The sequence below is a fragment of the Pongo pygmaeus genome, chromosome 15, assembly GCF_028885625.2.
Source record: "Pongo pygmaeus isolate AG05252 chromosome 15, NHGRI_mPonPyg2-v2.0_pri, whole genome shotgun sequence".
In the NCBI taxonomy this organism is placed as follows: Eukaryota; Metazoa; Chordata; class Mammalia; order Primates; family Hominidae; genus Pongo; species Pongo pygmaeus.
This window is the reverse complement of record NC_072388.2, coordinates 56,155,225-56,174,798: the sequence shown is the minus strand read 5'-3', so window position 1 is coordinate 56,174,798 and position 19,574 is coordinate 56,155,225. Positions and strand designations below refer to the sequence as shown.

At 39.5% G+C, this 19,574-nt stretch overlaps 1 protein-coding gene across 5 annotated transcripts in view; it reads left to right on the top strand.

The window, feature by feature from the left end:
• Positions 1-9,080: 9,080 nt before the first annotated feature.
• Positions 9,081-19,574, top strand: part of CCDC198 (coiled-coil domain containing 198) — a 40,045-nt gene continuing 29,551 nt past the window's right edge. For 2 of the 5 annotated variants that reach the window (XM_054449733.2, XM_054449732.2), the window contains exons 1-2: positions 9,081-9,445; positions 11,871-11,953. In XM_054449733.2, coding sequence (XP_054305708.1) covers positions 9,223-9,445; positions 11,871-11,953 — 306 coding nt within the window. In that variant the 5' untranslated portion in view covers positions 9,081-9,222. Of the gene's footprint in view, positions 9,446-11,870; positions 12,001-19,574 lie in introns of those variants that run through there. The other 3 variants (XM_054449735.2, XM_054449734.2, XM_054449736.2) reach the window with 2 other exon arrangements.

Sequence of the window (19,574 nt, the reverse complement as noted above, 5' to 3'; positions counted from 1 at the left end):
GCCTTCCAGCTTACCACTACCAGCTTCTCTGCATAATGATACCTAACCTATCCTATGGGAAATATCATCTCCCCAACACACTTCCCCATCATATACACCCTCTTCCAGAGTGAAGTCTGGAAAAGCAGCCAGAGGCCTGCTTGTGTAGGAAGATGTAAAAGCACACTTGGCAGATGCTGCCTGGTCTCCTGGGCCTTCCCACTTCGGGGCACACTGCCAGCACTCACATTTCTCTGCCTTAGGACTTTCTTAGACTATTAGAGCCTGCTCTGACCTAATGCATGTGGTTAGGAAATGCTAGGAAATTCAGACCCCCCTGCCCCCTCCCTCAGCAGTTCTCAGCCAGGCACCCATAGTTGGGGGACAGCTATCCCAGTTCCCTCACTCCTCTGGAGGGATATCTTTGAAATGTGTATTCTATAGTGTTTCCCAGAATTTTGCAGCAGAATTAAATTCTACTCACAGTGGAACAAGCTAGAAGACACCCCTTTATCAGCTTTTTTTCTTTCCTCTGAATCACTTCCTCACCTGCTACCTGTCTCCTAAGATGACCGCCCAAACAAACCATTTGCACTCGAAGCTATGTCTGAGTGCATATGTGTACCACATAAATGAGTTTGGATTTTTCCCTAAGGACAGTGGGAAGCTGTTGAAGTGCTTATTAAACAGTGGCTAATAATGTCATTATAGAGATCCGAGCTCTGTCCTCCCCCTTTGCCTTTCCATCATCGGAGCTCAATTTTGAATCCAGTAAGAGAAGTAGGTGCTGTGTCTCATTCACCTCAGCTCCTCCCCACATGGTGCCTGGCACCAGAGGCTGCCTTCAGATTCTCCTCAACAGCAGTATTTCCACCAGGAGCACAGGCAAGAAAGCTGGAGGTACCCACAGAGACCTTGGTTATACAGAGCCTAAACATCGTGGCCACGTTGGCTGCAAATAATTAAATAGAAGGTAACTGTTGCTTTCTGCTTGAAGATGTCTGAAGTCTAAGTGTCAAATCCTGCAGAAGGAAAAATGCCAGTAATAGCAGGAGACATCTAGAAGGGATGAAGTTCTGAGGGAGCGTCTAGCCACTGTGAGTCCAGCACCAAGGAGACCTACCTCCCACAGGATAACAGAGAAAGCCCTGAGAAAGACCTATGGAAGACCACACTGCTCTAATACAGAGAATCCTAAGCCCTCTGTCTCTCTTCAGCAGCCATGCCCATGAGCATGCTTGAGGGGACCCACAACATGCCAGGAAGAAGTAAGATCAGACAACTGGCCAAACCATCGGCATGGCTTTGCATACTGCACTTGCATACTTCAGAAATGGCATGGGTCCAAGTTGGTAATCTTGTGGAAGGTACTTGGGAAAAATCTCCCCAGTAATACCTAAGACTCCCTGACACTTCTCTCCCTTCTCCTGAGAAGCAGATGAAATAAACAGACTGAGTCCATTGTTCTGTAATTCTATTGTTCTAAAGCTAGATACCCCAAGATCTGTGTCCTTCACTAGGATGCAAATTGGTAGCAAGGAAGTAAGCCGAAGATTAGCAAATCTTTTGGCTCTATCCCTTTGTTTAGCAATCATGCCGATTTGCTTTCTGTTTTTGTTTAAACAACAAAGACAAGCAGAAACTTGCCCTACAGAGTTCCAAAAGAGGTCATAGAGTTAGAACTGGATGTCATCACGGTCATATAATTTCTGCCCTGAGGAAAGTAAGAAATGGGGCCAGAGCAGTCATCCAACTGGCCCTGCAGAAGCTCAGCCACAGGTAACAGGAAGCCTTCACTGCTTTGCCTAGTGACCTGAGCCAGGTCTAGGGCCCTGGGTCACCTGGACAAATGTGTAATGCCAGGCAGAGGGCCAGAGCACTGAGGGTGATATCTTGATATTTCTTGGCATTGCATTTGATTGGAAATAAGAGGAATAAAGAAGGAATGAAAAGAAAGGCAAATCTTTTGGATGGGTCTTTTTATTTGGTGTCCTCTAAATTTCATCTCAATGCAATTTTTAAAAATCTAAGTACAGACTTTCCCAGAGCAGAGAGACATCCTAATTTGGGTTGGACTCAGAGCTGCTATGTTTTAAAACACATAACTGAAAACTGAGGTTTCTGCAGCTCAGGCTCTAGCACTGGCCATGCTGGCATTTAGTTCAATGAAACCAGCTGAAGCTTCACTCTGGCCACTTTAATCCTGACCGTTGGAACATCTGATTTACCACGTTCTTCTCCATCCTGGTTTTATGCTGCCTGGAAGCTGGAAGCTCGGATCTCTTCTTCTGGGTCCATAATTTAAAGGTCTCAAAGAAAAAAAAAAAAGACTCTAAAATTTGTTTTTAGTAAGCTAGGCATCAGTAAGAGTAGGGTGTTTTGCCTGCCCTAGGGGAAAAATGCACATTATTCTATTTAGGCCTGTATTCTGAGTGACTGTTGAGGCCAGACAGAGACCATGTATTAAAGATTAAATTTCAGTGTGAATTCTTGAGACAAACATTCATGGACTAACGGTTAAAACATAACTTTGTTTTAAGAAAGGGCAGGAAGTCAATCCTAAGCCAAAAGAACAAAGCTGGAGGCATCACGCTACCTGACTTCAAACTATACTACAAGGCTACAGTAACGAAAACAGCATGGTAATGGTACCAAAACAGAGATATAGACCAATGGAACAGAACAGAGGCCTCAGAAATAACACCACACATCTACAACCATCTGATCTTTGACAAACCTGACAAAAACAAGAAATGGAGAAAGGATTCCCTATTTAATAAATGGTGCTGGGAAAACTGGCTAGCCATATGTAGAAAGCTGAAACTGGATCCCTTCCTTACACTTTATACAAAAATTAATTCGAGATGGATTAAAGACTTAAATGTGAGACCTAAAACCATAAAAACCCTAGAAGAAAACCTAGGCAATACCATTCAGGACATAGGCATGGGCAAAGACTTCATGACTAAAATACCAAAAGCAATGGCAACAAAAGCTAAAATTGAGAAATGGGACCTAATTAAACTAAAGAGTTTCTGCACAGCAAAAGAAACTACCATCAGAGTGAACAGGCAACCTACAGAATGGGAGAAAATTTTTGCAAGCTACTCATCTGACAAAGGACTAATATCCAGAATTTACAAACAACTCAAACAATTTACAAGAAAAAAACAACCCCATCAAAAAGTGGGCAAAGGATATGAACAGACACTTCTCAAAAGAAGACATTTATGCAGCCAAAAGACACATGAAAAAATGCTCATCATCACTGGCCATCCGGGAAAGCAAATCAAAACCACAGTGAGACACCATCTCACACCAGTTAGAACAGGGATCATTAAAAAGACAGGAAACAACAGGTGCTGCAGAGGATGTGGAGAAATAGGAACACTTTTACACTGTTGGTGGGACTGTAAACTAGTTCAACCATTATGGAAGACAGTGTGGTGATTCCTCAAGGATCTAGAACTAGAAATACCATTTGACCCAGCCATGCCATTACTGGGTATATATCCAGAAGATTATAAATCATGCTGCTATAAAGACACATGCACATGTATGTTCATTGTGGCACTATTCACAATAGCAAAGACTTGGAACCAACCCAAATGTCCATCAATGATAGACTGGATTAAGAAAATGTGGCACATATACACCATGGAATACTATGCAGCCATAAAAAAGGATGAGTCCATGTCCTTTGTAGGGACGTGGATGAAGCTGGAAACCATCATTCTCAGCAAACTATCGCAAGGACGAAAAACCAAACACCACATGTTCTCACTCATAGGTGGGAATTGAACAATGAGAACACTTGGACAACAGGAAGGGGAACATCACACACTGGGGCCTGTCATGGGGTGGGGGGAGGGGGAAGAAATAGCATTAGGAGATATACCTAATGTAAATGATGAGTTAATGGGTGTAGCACACCAACATGGCACATGTATACATGTGTAACAAACCTGCACGTTGTGCACACATACCCTAGAACTTAAAGTATAAAAAAAAGAAAGAAAGAAAGAAAGAAAGGGCAGGAAGGAAGGAAAATGATTTTCTAAAGATGCCTTTAAAAGAATTATTATGAGTGGATTTTTAAAATATGGTATATACATATAAGTACCATATTATATATATACCATATATATATGTCATACACACACACACACACACACACACACAAAATGGGATACTACTCAGCCTTAAAAAACAGGAAATTCTGTCATCTGCAACAATGTGGATGAACCTAGTGAAATAAGCCAGGCATAGAAAGGTAAATGCCGGCCGGGCACAGTGGCTCACGCCTGTAATCCCAGCACTTTGGGAGGCCGAGGCAGGTGGATCACCTGAGGTCAGGAGTTTGAGACCAGCCTGGCCAACATGGTGAAACTCCATCTCTACTAAAAATACAAAAAATTAGCTGGACATGGTGGCAGGTGCCTGTAATCCCAGCTACTTGGGAGGTTGAGGCAGGAGAATTGCTTCAATCTGGGAGGTGGTCGTTGCAGTGAGTGGAAATCGCGCCATTGCACTCCACCCTGGGCAACAAGAGTGAAACTCTATCTCAAAAAAAAAAAAGAAAAGAAAAAAGAAAGAAAGAAAAAGAAAGAAAGGTAAATGCCATATGATCTCACTGGTATGTGGAATCTAAAAAGTCAAATTCCTAGAAGTAGAGAGTAAAATGGTGGTTGCCAGAGGCTGGGGATGGGGAGGTGGAGTTGGGGGAATAGGCAATAGGGGGTGGACAGGAAGAGATGAGACGTCGGTCAATGGGTACAAAGTTACAGTTAGAAGGAATAAGTTCTGGTGTTCTATTGCACAACAAGGTGACTACAGTTAATAATGTATATTTCAAAATATCTAAAAGAGAAGATGTGAAATGTTCTCACTAAGAAAACATGACAAATATTTGAGGTGATGGATATAATTACCCTGATTTAATCATTTCCAAGGTATACATGTATTGGAACATCACATTGTACCCCATAAACATTCACAAGTATTTGTCTATTTAAAATAAAATAAAAATTTAAAAAATAAAAAGAATTATGATAACCAAAGGTTGATGTTCCTTTTAGAGATACAATATACAAATATTATTTTATCTAGGTTAAATCCATTGGCAATACATTTTAAGAAACCCATGCACTGGCTGTCTTCAGAGTAGTATAGTGTATGAAGGCATGATTTTAGCATTTCATTCAATGATGTACTTGCAGATTGCATTCAAAGGGTAAAGATACAAATTGTATACAACTGATCTCATGTAAGAGGTTATACGAGACGCTTCAGTTCACATTTTTTCCATTTGTTTTGCTTGAGCACTTCCAAACCCAGTAGGTCTGATTACACTGTCACCTTTACATCAATATATAAATAAATAGGAAGGAAAATAATCACTGGAAGGAAAATTAAGGTTCGGGTCATACATCAACTCTGCTTAGTTAGCATGCAAACCTAGAATTCACACTGCTGCTGAAAAGCCTACAATGATTGCTTACCCATTACAGATCAATTGCAGAAAAAGGCTGTAACTTTATTAGAAGCCTAATTTAGGAACCCTATAAACATTTAGAATTTAAGCCCCACTGACTGAATTAAGTCCAACCGTATGGAATATTTATATACATGTGGATTTAAATCCCTTCTGAAGCCTTTCCAAGAAAACCGTATGCTGAAGGATCAAAAGGCAATTTAACTAACCCGACTCCAGACTACCACCATCCAATCCTAAGGAATATCACCTTAGCCTTCGTCACTTGCTTAATATAAAAGATCCAAATGAAATTACGCACAGCTCATTAAAAAAAGAAACTCATTTATCCAATATTAGGTTGTTTAAACTTTAAGATTTACTATTCCTCGAGTGTTTGCATGGTTTTCTCTAGGTAGCTGCTCAGAACATAGTGCAACTGCAGTCATGAATTCCTGTTAGCTGGTAAGCTACCTGCAGAAAATAGATGTCTTTGTTCATCCCAGGCATTTTCCTTATCTCCAGGCAGTCATCTTACCAAGGTATGGGGAAGGAGATTGTAGATGACTCTGGGAAATCCATCAAAACCAAGGCAAGAGCTATCAAATCACAATCTGATGGAAAAAGGTAGGGAATGTTTCCACACAGGAAGAAAAGCTTCTCTCCTCGTGCTGGCTCTGAATAGATATTACAGTGTAAATCAAGCTGTAGGAGGTTGTAAGGAAACTTAGAGAGCACCTACTCTCTTAAGTATGACACCAAACTCACACTTAAAGACCTGGATCTTGCCTCCCATCATTCAAGTGTAAAACTTTGTCTTATTAGAGAGCAGAAACATCCACATATCTCATAATGAATGTGTATTGAAGTTTCTATAGAACTTACATTCACTAAACAATATTGCTTAATAGTTTTGTCCCCAAGGCTAGTTAGGAGTGAACCCAGAACAAAAGCTAGGATTTTTAACTTCAAAATGAATGTATATTTTGAAATAGACATTATATTTTGCCTTCTCCTTCCTGCTTGGTTCACTCTGTGTCTTGAAGGAAGGCATTTTCTACAAAAGGCAAGAAAGGTCCAAGCACTCAGAGCTTGTACACGGCTATTTCTTGGGAACTTCAAGGTCACATTGCCTGTGGAACTGCTCCAGGCTGAGGGCTTTGATTCTTCCTGGCAGAAATAGTACACTTGGCTGTGAGTTCCTGCTTCTCCCCATCTCCTCTGGGGCCTCACCACTTTCTCTTAGTACATTTTTCTCTGGACGCTATCTTCAGCTTTAGAAAAGTTTAGCTAATCCCTTCTGAGCTCCATCTTAAGAGTTTTATAAATTAATATTCTCATTCCATATTCATGAATTCTGACTGTTACAAATAACAGCATGTTTTATCATTTTTACACACAATAACGTATAGTCATAGTCATTCTTGAACTAGGGAGTGGTCATTGTAAAGTATCACAAAGTGTTTGGGAAGTAGTCAAGGTTTTAGTTGGGTGAGAGCTTTTTAATGTTTTACAACTCTAGTAATAAGAAATTACATCTTATATCTAACTCTATCAGTGAAATTAATCTCTTTTTCTCTTTTAATAAAATTAAAATGTTTCACTATCAAATTTTAATAAAATCCTTTCAGTGTATGAATATTTTCTTATGATAATCCTTAGACATGGTGGTTTTCCCAGTTAAATTGGCTAGATTAATTTATGCTTCCCTCGTTGGTCTTTTCTATACCTAGGGGCAAACTCCTTTAGACAGGAATATGTCTATTTTAATTTCTGACCAATTGGCAATAAAGACTATCCTATGTACATGTAGACATGTAGCAATACTTCCTCAGAGGAGGAGGATACTGGCTAATGATTACTGTGAGCTTACTACATGCCAGGTATTAGTCTAAGAGCTATAAATGGAATCAGGTTCATTTCCCACAAAGTATTGTTATTAACCCCATTTCACAGATCAGGAAAGTCACAAAGCTTGATAGTCACTAGTAATGAAAAGAGAAAGAAACACAGAAATGCCTGTTTATTTCTTTAATCATTCCTTCAACAACTAACCAATTTCCTCAACAAAGGCTCATGTTCTCCACAAATATTGTCTGAAAATTAAATAATAATAAAACAAAACATAAGAGCTGAATCCCTCTTACTGGTCCAGATCCATGAAGTCCACAGTTTTCAGTACAACGTCTAGTTCATTTGTTAGTTCGCAATGCATTCCCCTGCCCCTAGAAATACTTAAACTGATTGTACTAAAAAATAAATCTTGCTAGACCTTATTCAAGTATTTTTATCCTTGTAATTAAGCTAGTCTGTTTACCAGAGGTTGTTTTGTTTGCAGATACTGTTAATATATTAGTCTCTACTTACAAACCTCTCTGCTGCAGAGAAAATAATGTGGAAAATGCAAAGAGAGTAAGGAAAAAACTAAATTCAGGCATCTTTTTAGATAAACGTGATTGTCTACCAAGACTTTCCAAACACCACCTTAGTCCGTTAGGAAATGGATTCTGCAAAGATGAAAAATAAATTTTCTTTTAATTTCTTTATGGAGGTGTGATGAAAACACAAGTAATCTGTGGTCATGAACAATTAGAGCTTGAAAGTTAGTCCCACTTCTAAGTATAAAGAATAAAATAAAAATCACCCATAATCCCACCATTCAAAAATCACTACTCAATATTTCGGCACATTTCCTTCCAGTCTTTTTTCTACTTTAAAAATCATAATAGGCTGGGCACTGTGGCTCATGCGTGTAATCCCAGCCCTTTGGGAGGCCAAGACAAGTGGATCACTTGAGGTCAGGAGTTCGAGACCAGCCTGGCCAACATGGTGAAACCCCTTCTGTACTAAAAAATACAAAAATTAGATGGGTGTGGTGGTAGTAGGTGCCTGTAATCCCAGCTACTTGGGTGGCTGAGTCAGGAGAATCACTTGAACTGGAGAGGCGGAGGTTGTGGTGAGTCAAGATCGCTGGGCTTGGGTGACTCCAGCTTTGGTGACAAAGTGAGACTCTGTCTCAAAAATAAATAAATAAATTTAATTTAATTTAAAAACATAGTAAACAGGCTATCTTCAAAAACTCAAGGTGTACTTAGACCATTTATTCAAGAAGTTTTTCCCCTCATCCCCAGGAAAAAAATTTCTATTATCCTCCTGTCCTGCAATGTATTCACCCCCTTCAAAGGCAACTCAAGTCATCGACAGAAAAATCAAATGACGCTTTAGCCACTCCGCTGCTTTCTTTCCTATTTGGGGGATAAATTCTTTAATTAAATTAAAGATTAACAAAGCCTTGGTAATCAGCATGCATCCTCTTAATTGCAAAGATGGCTTAGCTATTCTCAGCAGTCAGTTTTTTTACAAAGGTACTTGCAATGAAAGGGTCAAGTTTAAGACTTCTCTAAACCTCTGCTTTACATCTCTCTCTGTTAATAACCTTCCTGGTGTTAGATATTTGTTTAATGATCAATAGTGGCTTCTATTCCTATCACTGAGTATTTCAGAAAGTAGCATAACCAAGTCAATGTTTAACTGGATTCTTTGGGTCTGAAATGGCAACGTTGAAGGGAAGTCTCCATGGAAACCAGCCTCCCAGGAAGTGGCCATAAGGGTTAGTGTGCAGTGAAACAGAGCTAGAAGGATGCCATGAAGGAAATGACTGCTTTGTAAAATGACGGTAAACTTCTGAAATGCCTTGATTAAAATAAGCTATATTAAACACCCCAAAACCACTTCCCTCGCAGCTTTCCTCTGAATGTCTTTCACATGAAATGGGCCTGAGTCACTCTAAGACTCACCCTAGGGTGATCAAAGTAGCACCTTTGCAAAACAAAGAGGTAGAGACTCCCTCGGCTGGCCGTGTGGACTTCGCATTCAATCAGAATTTGGAGGAAAAGACTTCATATTCACTGGCAAGACTGCAGGACCAGAATAAAGCCTTGGAAGGGCAGCTGCCACCTTTACAAGAAACCTGGTATGGAAGATATTCTACAGGTAAACATAAAACCCAGCATGAGATGTGTGTATCTGGACCAAGGAGCATTATTAATAGATTTATCTGACTGTCTCCATGATCTCAGAAAGTTTCTAAATTCCTGAAATGTAAAGGAATTTAGGCTATCTTTGAAAACTCAAATCTTTCAATGAGGATTGAATGTCAATTGAAAGTATTCTGGGTGCATTAGAATGGGAGTATAAACTGTACAAAGGACTTTTCACCATTCCATATGAGAAGGATAAATCATTTTGTTTCAGCTCAGTTTGTACTGCTTTCAATGTTTATACCTAGTTTTGCCAGACCATTAAAATTATATAGATACTAGTAATAAATGATAGCAATCGTGTTTCAGTTAGATTCTAAATTTAAATCATTCTCTCCAGTATAGTTTAATGCACCAGGCTTTGTGGTTTTGAAAGCAGCAATTTAAGAGTAAGTTAATTCTAACATGAATTTTGAAACCACCCTAAACAGAATTGATTTATTGCAGTACAGAGGAGTGGATGAGTCACCCTTTTCCCAACCCCACATTCTTCATGGTCATCTGTAGAACTAACAGAATTCTTTCCCATTATGATTGGAAGCTCTGAGACTGAACTGGCCATAAATCCTGGGATATTTTATAAGCCATGTAAAATGTTTTATGATGACCACAATGATAATTAAACAGATATTCTCACTTAGAAAAATATATGTTTATTATATACATATACATATGTATATTGTTTTCCCTTTTCTTCACCTTCTGGATCAATAACACAAATAAGTTTCCCTTATTGGATGCCTTGTTCAGAAAGCCTCACATTCTCTTTTGGTACCTAGCAAATCTTGCCTGGAAAGATTTTTCATGGCTATTGTCTGCAGAATTGATAACCTTTGGTTGTTTCTATACGGCCTATTTTTATGTTCTTTATGTTCTTCAAGTTCTTAAGCACATAGATGGGAATTTTCCCCTTAAGAATTTTTTTATGATAGATAGATGGATAGGTGATAAGACATGATTTAAAAAATGGAGCATGAATGTGTACTAAGAGTATACAATTCTCCTACTGAGGAATTCCCTTTTTATCCAAACCCCCATTGAGAGTTTTAAGATTTTGGTGACAGAGAGAGACTCTGTCTCAATTAAAAGAAAAAAAAGATTTAGGTAACTGAATAAATGGTGACAAAATCACATTAAAAATAAATAACAAGATCATGAGAATCCTCATGATCTCCCATATTCACACCCCAGCTCTATCAAATACCAAATCGAATGACCTTGGGCAAGTTACTTCATCAATTTTTTTCACTTGTAATCAGGGGTAAAAATAAATGCCTGACACAGCCTATGCCATTTGAGGAATATCTAATTAAATAATGGGGTAATGTCACTAAAATAAAAAAAATAAGGATTAGTAAGCCTTCTGAAAAAATAGCTGAAAATGCTTACATTTTTAAATCCACTATGTTTGTTGTTTCCATCCTGCTCAATATGCTGGCATCTTTTCAAAAGAAAATAAGGACAAAGTTTCCATCCCACTAAAAGTTAGAGAGAACAAAGTCCTTAAAGTGGTCATTCACATGTCTTAAGGAGAGAGATGCATAATTACCCAGGGATTTTTCCATTTAAAATGCAAAGTGGGACTGTAAAATAGTCTATGAAACAATCTAGAAATCAGAATGTGTCCAGATTGTTAAAAGGGAAGGACAAGAACTTCATTCATGCAGTGCTGGTCATGGTAGCACTCCCAAGAGCTCAGGATAATCAAGCTGGAAAATAAAATCCACAATGGATCTGTTGAGCCTCTCTGTTTCCTAATAGAGGCTTAACTCTGTATCGCCAGCTTGTTTCATCAGGAAAGAATATTGATATGCAGTATTATAGTGGCAACCTGTGGAAATTTTTTTCACTATAGGGGCTATTGAATTGTGTTCACACATACTCCATTTCTTTCTCATCTTTGTATAATCATCTGTCTATCTATCTATCTATCTATCTATCTATCATCTATTTCATCTAAGAAGATTATTTTCATTTTTTAAAGTTATATATTTTTTCTGATGTCTTATATTTCAGGGAGGAGATTTTATGGAATTAAAATAAGTCAATAAATTTCTATTTTCCAGGCCAAATTCTGTTTGAAAAATATTTGCAGTCAACATATTGGTAATTTTGTAACTCTTGCCCTAAGTATGAACCTGAGTAGGAAGTTAGGAAAGCAGATATTAAATCCCGGGTCTAGACTAAAATAGTGTCATTTGCACTAATGTAGGTTCTCTGCTTTCTGTGTTTTATCTCCACATTCAACCCGCAGGTTAGAAATATATAACTAAAAAGGTACAAAATTATGTTGACAAAGTCTAGTAAATAATGATTGCCTGATTTAATAGTAAATTATATTTAATGTTTTATTCCTGTTTCTTCCCCAATCCTTCAAGCATCCAGAGACGTGTATTTTGACATCCCACTGGAACACAGAGAAACAAGTATTATTAAAAGGCATCCACCTCAAAGACTTCAAGTAAGATGAATTTAAAAGGCTTCATAAGGAATTTCTTGGATATAATGGTAACATCCCTTTTTAAACTATAATCATCAAAGAGGGATATTGATAATGACCAAGCTGTTAATGAGAATGTTCTTAAAGAAAAATGTCATCAATCGCAAATACTCTATTACTTTAAGATTTCCTTTAGCAATGATTTCGCTTTTAAGACCAGCCACTGAAAGAAGCTAGCAGCAAGGACATAGGTATGATGGAATTCAAGAGGCTTGAATCTAGCACAGATTAGTTGGGTGACTATGGGAAAACAACTTGTAATAAATAATAACAGCTACTACTATTTAATTACACCCTACTACAAGTCAGATACTATACTAGGCAATTCACTCTATGTCATTCATTTAATCTTCTTAGCCTCCTATGAAAAAGGAAGAATTATCTTTGTTTTATACATGCTCGTCAGAGAGTTCAGTAACTACCCTCAAAGACTCACAGAGGCCAGATATCAATCAGGTCTCCAAAGTCTGTACTCTTAACTGTCAGCATAAGTAATTTCTATAGTCCTTCCACCTTTAACCTTTTATTGTTCTAGATGTTAACTGGTTGTTTAAATTCGGGTCATTGGATTCCAAGGAAGCAAAGCAAGAGCTTTAAATGCATTCACCTTAATAAATATTTAATGGGTTCTCTGTAGCTAGCTACACATTTTAAGAACTCTCAACCTAGAAAGGGAATGGGTAGATTGGAGTGGTCCTTGAAAATGAGCATCATTGGAAGGAGGGTTTGGGGCTCTCTTGTGAGCAGGATCTATCACTGACATTTGAAGCCAAATCCCACCTGCTACACAATTCACCCAGATGCCTGGACCAATCCCAGGGGTATTGGAGCTCATTTGTTGGAGATTATTTCTGTTTCAGTTGGTTTTTATTTACCTGTCTTCTGCAGAAGCTCACAGCCATTATTTGAAGTGATTATATAATTTTGTCTCAAAAGAGTATCTTTTCCCAAAATATTAGAAACTATAAAATCATTATTTGGATAAGGAAAAATAAAATGAAATATAACAAATTAATATCTAATTTACAAGTTTTTACAAATCCTCTAGGTAAACAGGACAGTTTTAAAATGTGTTTTATTCCTAAATCAAATACTTTCTTTCAAAGGAGTGAGTTTAATACATGTTTCTGTGAAGCCTCTAAGCTGATTAGTTCAAATAGAAGATATTACTCTAGTGAAAAATATTTGTCTAGTACTTTATAGCTCACAAGTGCTTTTTATATCTATCAATCCTAAACAAAGGAGGTTAGGTTTTGATTTTCTCAATAGTCAAACAAGGTCAGAAAGAGAACATTGGTATTTCAGAGTCAAACACTGCACCACCACCCCCATACACACACACCCTAACCAACCACCTTAAAAACAAAGAATCAAGACAAATGAATTATTTCAGTGCAAAGACTATGCCTTTTTTTTCTTCAACTTTTAAGTTCAGGGGTACAGGTGCAGGATGTGCAGGTTTGTTATATAAGTAAATATGTGCCATGGTGATTTGCTGCACAGATCATCCCATCACCTAGGTATTAAGCTCAGCATTCATTAGCTGTTCTTCCTCATGCTCTCCCTCTCCACCAACCCTGACAGGTCCCAGTGTGTGTTGTTCCCCTCCCTGTGTCCATATGTTCTCATTGTTCAGCTCCCACTTATAAGTGAGAACATGTAGTGTTTTGTTTTCTGTTCCTGAGTTAGTTTTGCTGAGGATAATGGCTTCTAACTCCATCCATGTCCCTGCAAAGAACATGATCTCGTTCCTTTTTATGGCTGCATAGAATTCCATGGTGTATATGTACCACATTTTCTTTATCCAGTTTATCATTGCTGGGCATTTAGATTGGTCCCACGTCTTTGCTATTGTGAACAGTGCTGCAATTAACATACGCATCGATGTATCTTTATAACAGAATGATTTATATTCCTTTGGGTATATACCCAGTAACGGGATTGCTGGGTCAAATGGTATTTCTGCCTCTAGGTCTTTGAGGAATCACCACACTGTTTTCCACAATGGTTGAACTAATTTACACTCCCACCAACAGTGTAAAAGCATTCCTTTTTCTCCACAACCTCTCCAGCATCTGTTGTTTTTTGGCTTTTTAATATAGCCATTCTGATTGGTGTGAGGTGGTATCTCATTGTGGTTTTGATTTGTATTTCTCTAATGATCAGTGATGTTGAGCTGTTTTTCATGTTTGCTGACTGCGTGTATGTCTTCTTTTGAGAAGTGTCTGTTCATGTCCTTTGCCCACTTTTTAATGGGGTTATTTGTTTTTTTCTTGTAAATTTGTTTAAGTTCCTTGCAGACTCTGGATATTAGACCTTCGTCAGATGGATAGATTGCAAAAATTTTCTCCCATTCTGTAGGTTGCAAAGACTATGTCTTATTCAATCTTATGTCTTCAGCCATTAATACTTAATATGAGATCCATAAAGGTTTGTGAGTAAAATGAATGAGTAAATGAATGACAGTGAGACCCATTATCCCTGCTGGAGGGGGGATAAAGTGCTCAAAGTGCACTCCCTGCTATTGCAGACCTGTAATATTAGAAGTCTGTACCATCACCGTAACATTACTGTATTAGAAGTCTCATTGACTAGCAAAAATAACTAACATGATTAATTAAAGGATATAGGAATGTTTTATTGAACCAAAGATCTGGGAGACACCTAAGCTTCAGGGAAGAATTGTACCTTGGAACCTGAAATGCAGAGCTCTCTCAATGCCTAAGCTCTTCTCTGTGCATTTGCTATACTCTTTCTCCAATGATCAGTTTTCTCTGTTCTTCAGGTACACAACGAAATATGGCCACCCTGAGCTTGTATCTTATAGTTCCAGTCAAACGGACAGATTGGCCTTTTTAACTCCAATTCCAGATTCCTAGGAGAAAGGATATTGGCTCAGCTTTGCTCATGATTTCAGCTCTGGTCCAATGAGCTATGGCCAGAGGATATGCTCATGCAGTAGATATGTGGGCAGAGTCATCTCCCCTGTAGACTCTGGAGTCAGCTCCCAGAGAGGAGGGAAATCACTAGAAACTTGGCAGACACTCCCAAAGAGATCAGCTATAATTATCTTCACAAATGAAGCTCAGCACACTTTTCAGCACAAATGAGTTTTTGAGAGAATAATACATGCTGGGTCCTCATGACATGCTAATTAATAGCCTAATTTCTGCCAAAGAAAATTCTAAAATTATTTTTAATTATTAAACCAAATCTAACTGTATGCTAAATTATTTGAGTTATATTTTTGGCACCTTCTACTTCCTAAATATCTACTCCTCAAATAAAGAGCAAGTCATGAACTAGCGTTATCCAGCCTGGAGCTGAGAGGCTTTGAGAGCCTCTGCCAGGGAACTCCGAATCAAATGGGCCTTTTTATTGAAGAGTTGATTAGCACTGTCCCCTCTGGCCTGATCACCTTCTTATCCAACCATTTCAGGTCTAGCTTAAATTGGAGGTGTTTCCCCCACATATGTAGTGTGTCCTCAGATGATCTCCTTGGATAACTCCCTCATCTCCAAATATTTGTTCAAATCTCACTGTCCCTATAAGACCCACTCTGACCAATCAATTGACATTGCAACCCCCATATCAGCACTCTCGAGTCCCCTGGCCCTTCACCAGATTCCCAAATCTCCTAGCAGACGCTTCAACTGATTATGCTGACCATTTGTTTTGTCTGAGAAGTCAAATAATCCAGAAGTCTTTAGACAAATGATACTTATATTATAAAGTGAAAATAAGGTGTCATTCTAACTGATTCTCTAGTAGTTCCGTCCATTGTGTTCTCTTTGAAGATGATGAAGTGAGGCATCTCACTTCCTGGGCAGGGAAAAGGAACATGCACACAAACCCAGAATTCTGAGGCAATTTCATCTGACTGGTTTATTTAGCAGAAGCCAATTTCACCAACAATTTTCTGCAGTGCTTCTCAAATCAAGTGGCAAATGATTTAATGACGAGATCCCAGTTGCAATGTTAGTTGCTGCCATCTAGTGGCTTTTGTGAAGGAATAGTGTGATTCCTTAGGCTCTTTTCAAAGGCCAGGGAGAAACTCAACCTGGGGAGAGTTCTTGAAGATATCTACCACTGAACCCTTATTAGAATTGTGTGTTTAAATAGAAAGGCTGAAAATAGAAGAAAGAGATCTGTGATAACTACATACTTATACTATCAAAGCAAAAACTTGGTCCATGAATTTATGGATAGATGAGTTTAATAAAACTAAAAATTCTTGGCTTCTTCAGATTCAATTTTTCAAAAGTATTCCACGAAAAAAAATTCTCCGTAGTCTATTATGATGTCGTTCATTTATTCACTTAAGGCAATGTGGAAGTTAATGGACCCCAACCTAGAAAGAAATCATCAGAATCCCTGGGAGAGTTTTGAAAATATTTATTTCCAGGACATACCCCAGACCTGTTGAATCTCAATCTGTAGTGACTGGACCAAGAATTTCTTTTTTTTTTTTTAAATCCCAGAAAAGTCTGATGATAAGCCATTTTGGAGAACATATAGTGCAGAAAAGAGCTTTAGATTTGGAGCTGGACACACTTGCGCTTAAATCCTGGAGATGCCACTTTCTAACTGTTCAACCTTAGACAAGTCAGCAACCTGTCTGAAATGGGGAATCTTCATAATTATCCATGGAGTTCACATGAAGACTGAATGAGATTACATATTTATAACCCTGGGCATGGCATGCAGTAATGGCTGCAAAGGCATATAGGCCTAAAGAGAAAGAACCAAATCCTGAACACTCTCCATCTCCAGAGGATGGCACAAACACTTGTTCTCCCCAGCTTCCAGAAATCCCCCTTCAGTCATTCCTGATTCTTCCTCCCATAGGTGCCTTGAGGGGCTCCTCTCCCTTGGCCTCGCCTCCCCTTCCTTTCCTTCCCCTTTTCTTGCAGTGTTCTGACTTGATCAGCAGCTGCTTCTTGTGCCAGCAGGTCCCACTTGCTTTGCATCTTCATGTCCTGCAGAGTTAAGAGCCAGGGGAACAGACAAACTCCTCTTACTAGGATTGATCTCCTCTCATTACATCTTTGCTAAGTTATGTTAAAAGACCTACTTCCTCCTCTAAGGTGAGAATGGAACAGAGAACCACTTCCCACCACAAATGCAAATTATTACCTGGTATATATCTAACATAAAGATGAGCTCTTCCCCCTTGTTGTCTCTTCTTTGTCTCCACATCCTTTGCCCTTCTTCTCTTCCTTACCAGGTCTACTTTGGACTGCTCCAGCAGAAAGGACTGCTGGGTGCTCTCCAGTCCAGGACCAGGGACCTAGAAGTGGTTGCACAGGGAAGTAGTGGGGGACCCAGGTAATGCTCCCCATTACAAGTGCTGAATATCCAGTATCTATCTTCTGTGGTTCCACTCTCTCTTTTTATCCTGGTCACCTTGAAAGCCAAGTTAACTTCCAAATCTACCCCCTTAATAACGCCACAAATCACACTAAAACTAAACCATTTGAAAGTAAATTAGCACGTGCCTTCAGCGTTGGACTAAGGTAGGAGTAGGGCTCACACTCTTTGCTGCAGCATGATGTCCTCACGGTTTTCCTCCTACTTCTTGAGCCATCACTTCCCAGTCTCCTTGGCCAGCTTATTCCTGGGCACCAGCCTCACCACTGGAACTCCTGGAGTCTGCAGTTGTTGGCTCTTCTCTTCTCACTCCTGACCTTGCCCATGACCTGGGCTTCACTCATGCGCTACTCTGCGATTATTCCCCAAAATCTCCAGCACTGACCTCTCCTCCCAAGCTCCCCGTATAACTCAACATCTACACTGGCCTGTCTTAAAGGTGTCTCAAACTCAATCTACTGCACACCAAATTTGTATTTTCCTTCTACATCCTACCCAAACTAGGTCTTCCTCTGGATTGCCCATCACAGGGTATGATAACACCCTCCATTCATTGTACTGTAGACTCTACTCCCCTTTACTAACCATAATGAATCTTGTTTGGTCAGCTTTAAACATGTGTAGAGCTCATCAATTTCCCGCTCTCAACCCCAGCCCATCATCTTTGTCCTCCTAGCTGATCTCTCCACATCCATAATTATTCCTTTCTAGTTTCCACACTGCAGCCAGAGTGACCTTTTTTTAAAAAGCAAATGTAATCGTGTCACTCCTTTGCTTAACACGTCAGTGTCTTCTCATTGCTCTTAAGGGACCACTATCTTAATGGCCTGTCAGCTCCTGCATGACCTGGCCCCTGCCTCACCTCCCAGCTCATTCCAAGCTGCTGTTTCACTTACTGTAAACTGCAGCCAACCGATCTCTTTCCATTCCTTCAAGAGATCATGATCACTCCCCACCTCAGGGCTATGGCACAACTTAGTCCCCTAAAAACTCCCGATCTTCCGATTTCTAATGAAAAGGTACTACCTCAAGGCACTTTCTTGAACTGCCTCCCTAGCCCTTTCCCTCCTGCCTTAGTTTGCTAGAAGACTGAGATTAAGGTGTCCATAGGGTTGGTTCCCTGTGAGGCCTGTGAGGAAGATCTGTTCCACGACTCTCTCCTAGGTTTAGATAGTTTTCTGGCACTCTTGGGTGCTGTTCATTGGCTTGAAGAACCATCACCCCAACCTCTCCCTTCATCTTCACATCGTGTCCTGCCTGTGTGTGTGTCTGTGTCCATATTTCCCCTTTTTTGTGAAGACGTTATCATATTGAATTAGGGGCTTGCCCTACTCCGGCATGACTTCATCTTAACTAATTATATCTGCAATGACCCTATTTCCAAATAAGTTCCCATTCTGAGGTATGGAGGGCTAGGGCTTCAACATATGAATTTTGTGGGGAGGCACGATTCAACCCCTAACACACCCTATTTTTCAGGTGGAGTCCTTCAGTTACGTAGTGTCATAGTTCTGCCCTGCAGGTTTTTTCTGCCCTGCAGTGTAATTATCACTTGAATAATCACACAAGCAAAAGTACATCTATTATGCATAGATTGTAAGCTCCATGAGGGGCCACATCCATTTTTGGTGACTGTTGCATCCCCATGTCTGGCATGTAGCAGTCATTAAGTACTCACTGAAGGAACAGATAAACTCTGTGGCCCTCCACGCTCCCCATTGCGTGTCAATATCAAGAGACCGGGCTTTGTCTCCCAAACCTGCTTGATCACTTCTCAGTGCTCAGCTTCTAAGGCAAGAAGGGCTGGAGGCAGACCAGTTGACATGAATTGCTGCCCAGTCTTAGTGACCCCCTGAAACGCCAACATGATCTCCCCTATCAAGCCAAGCCCCTGCTAGAAAAGGACATCTCTAAAATGTGTTAGCGCACTGCAGTTTCATTTTAAATGTGTCTCGTAATCACCAGTGATTACTACTAAGGAGCTTCTCTAGAGATCTTCAAAACAGATTGCTTCCCTAAGGGCTGGAATAGTTCAGTTGGGTACCTAAGGGATGTGTGAAATAAAATAAATTCCTAGTGCCTCTTTTATCTCTAATATTCTAAGATTCTGGTGGTTTCATAACTTTGGACATGGCCCTCAATGCAGACAGAAGAGGATCTTAGTCTCCTAACTCTCTGACAAACACTTAGATCAATAAGGCACTGTCGACGG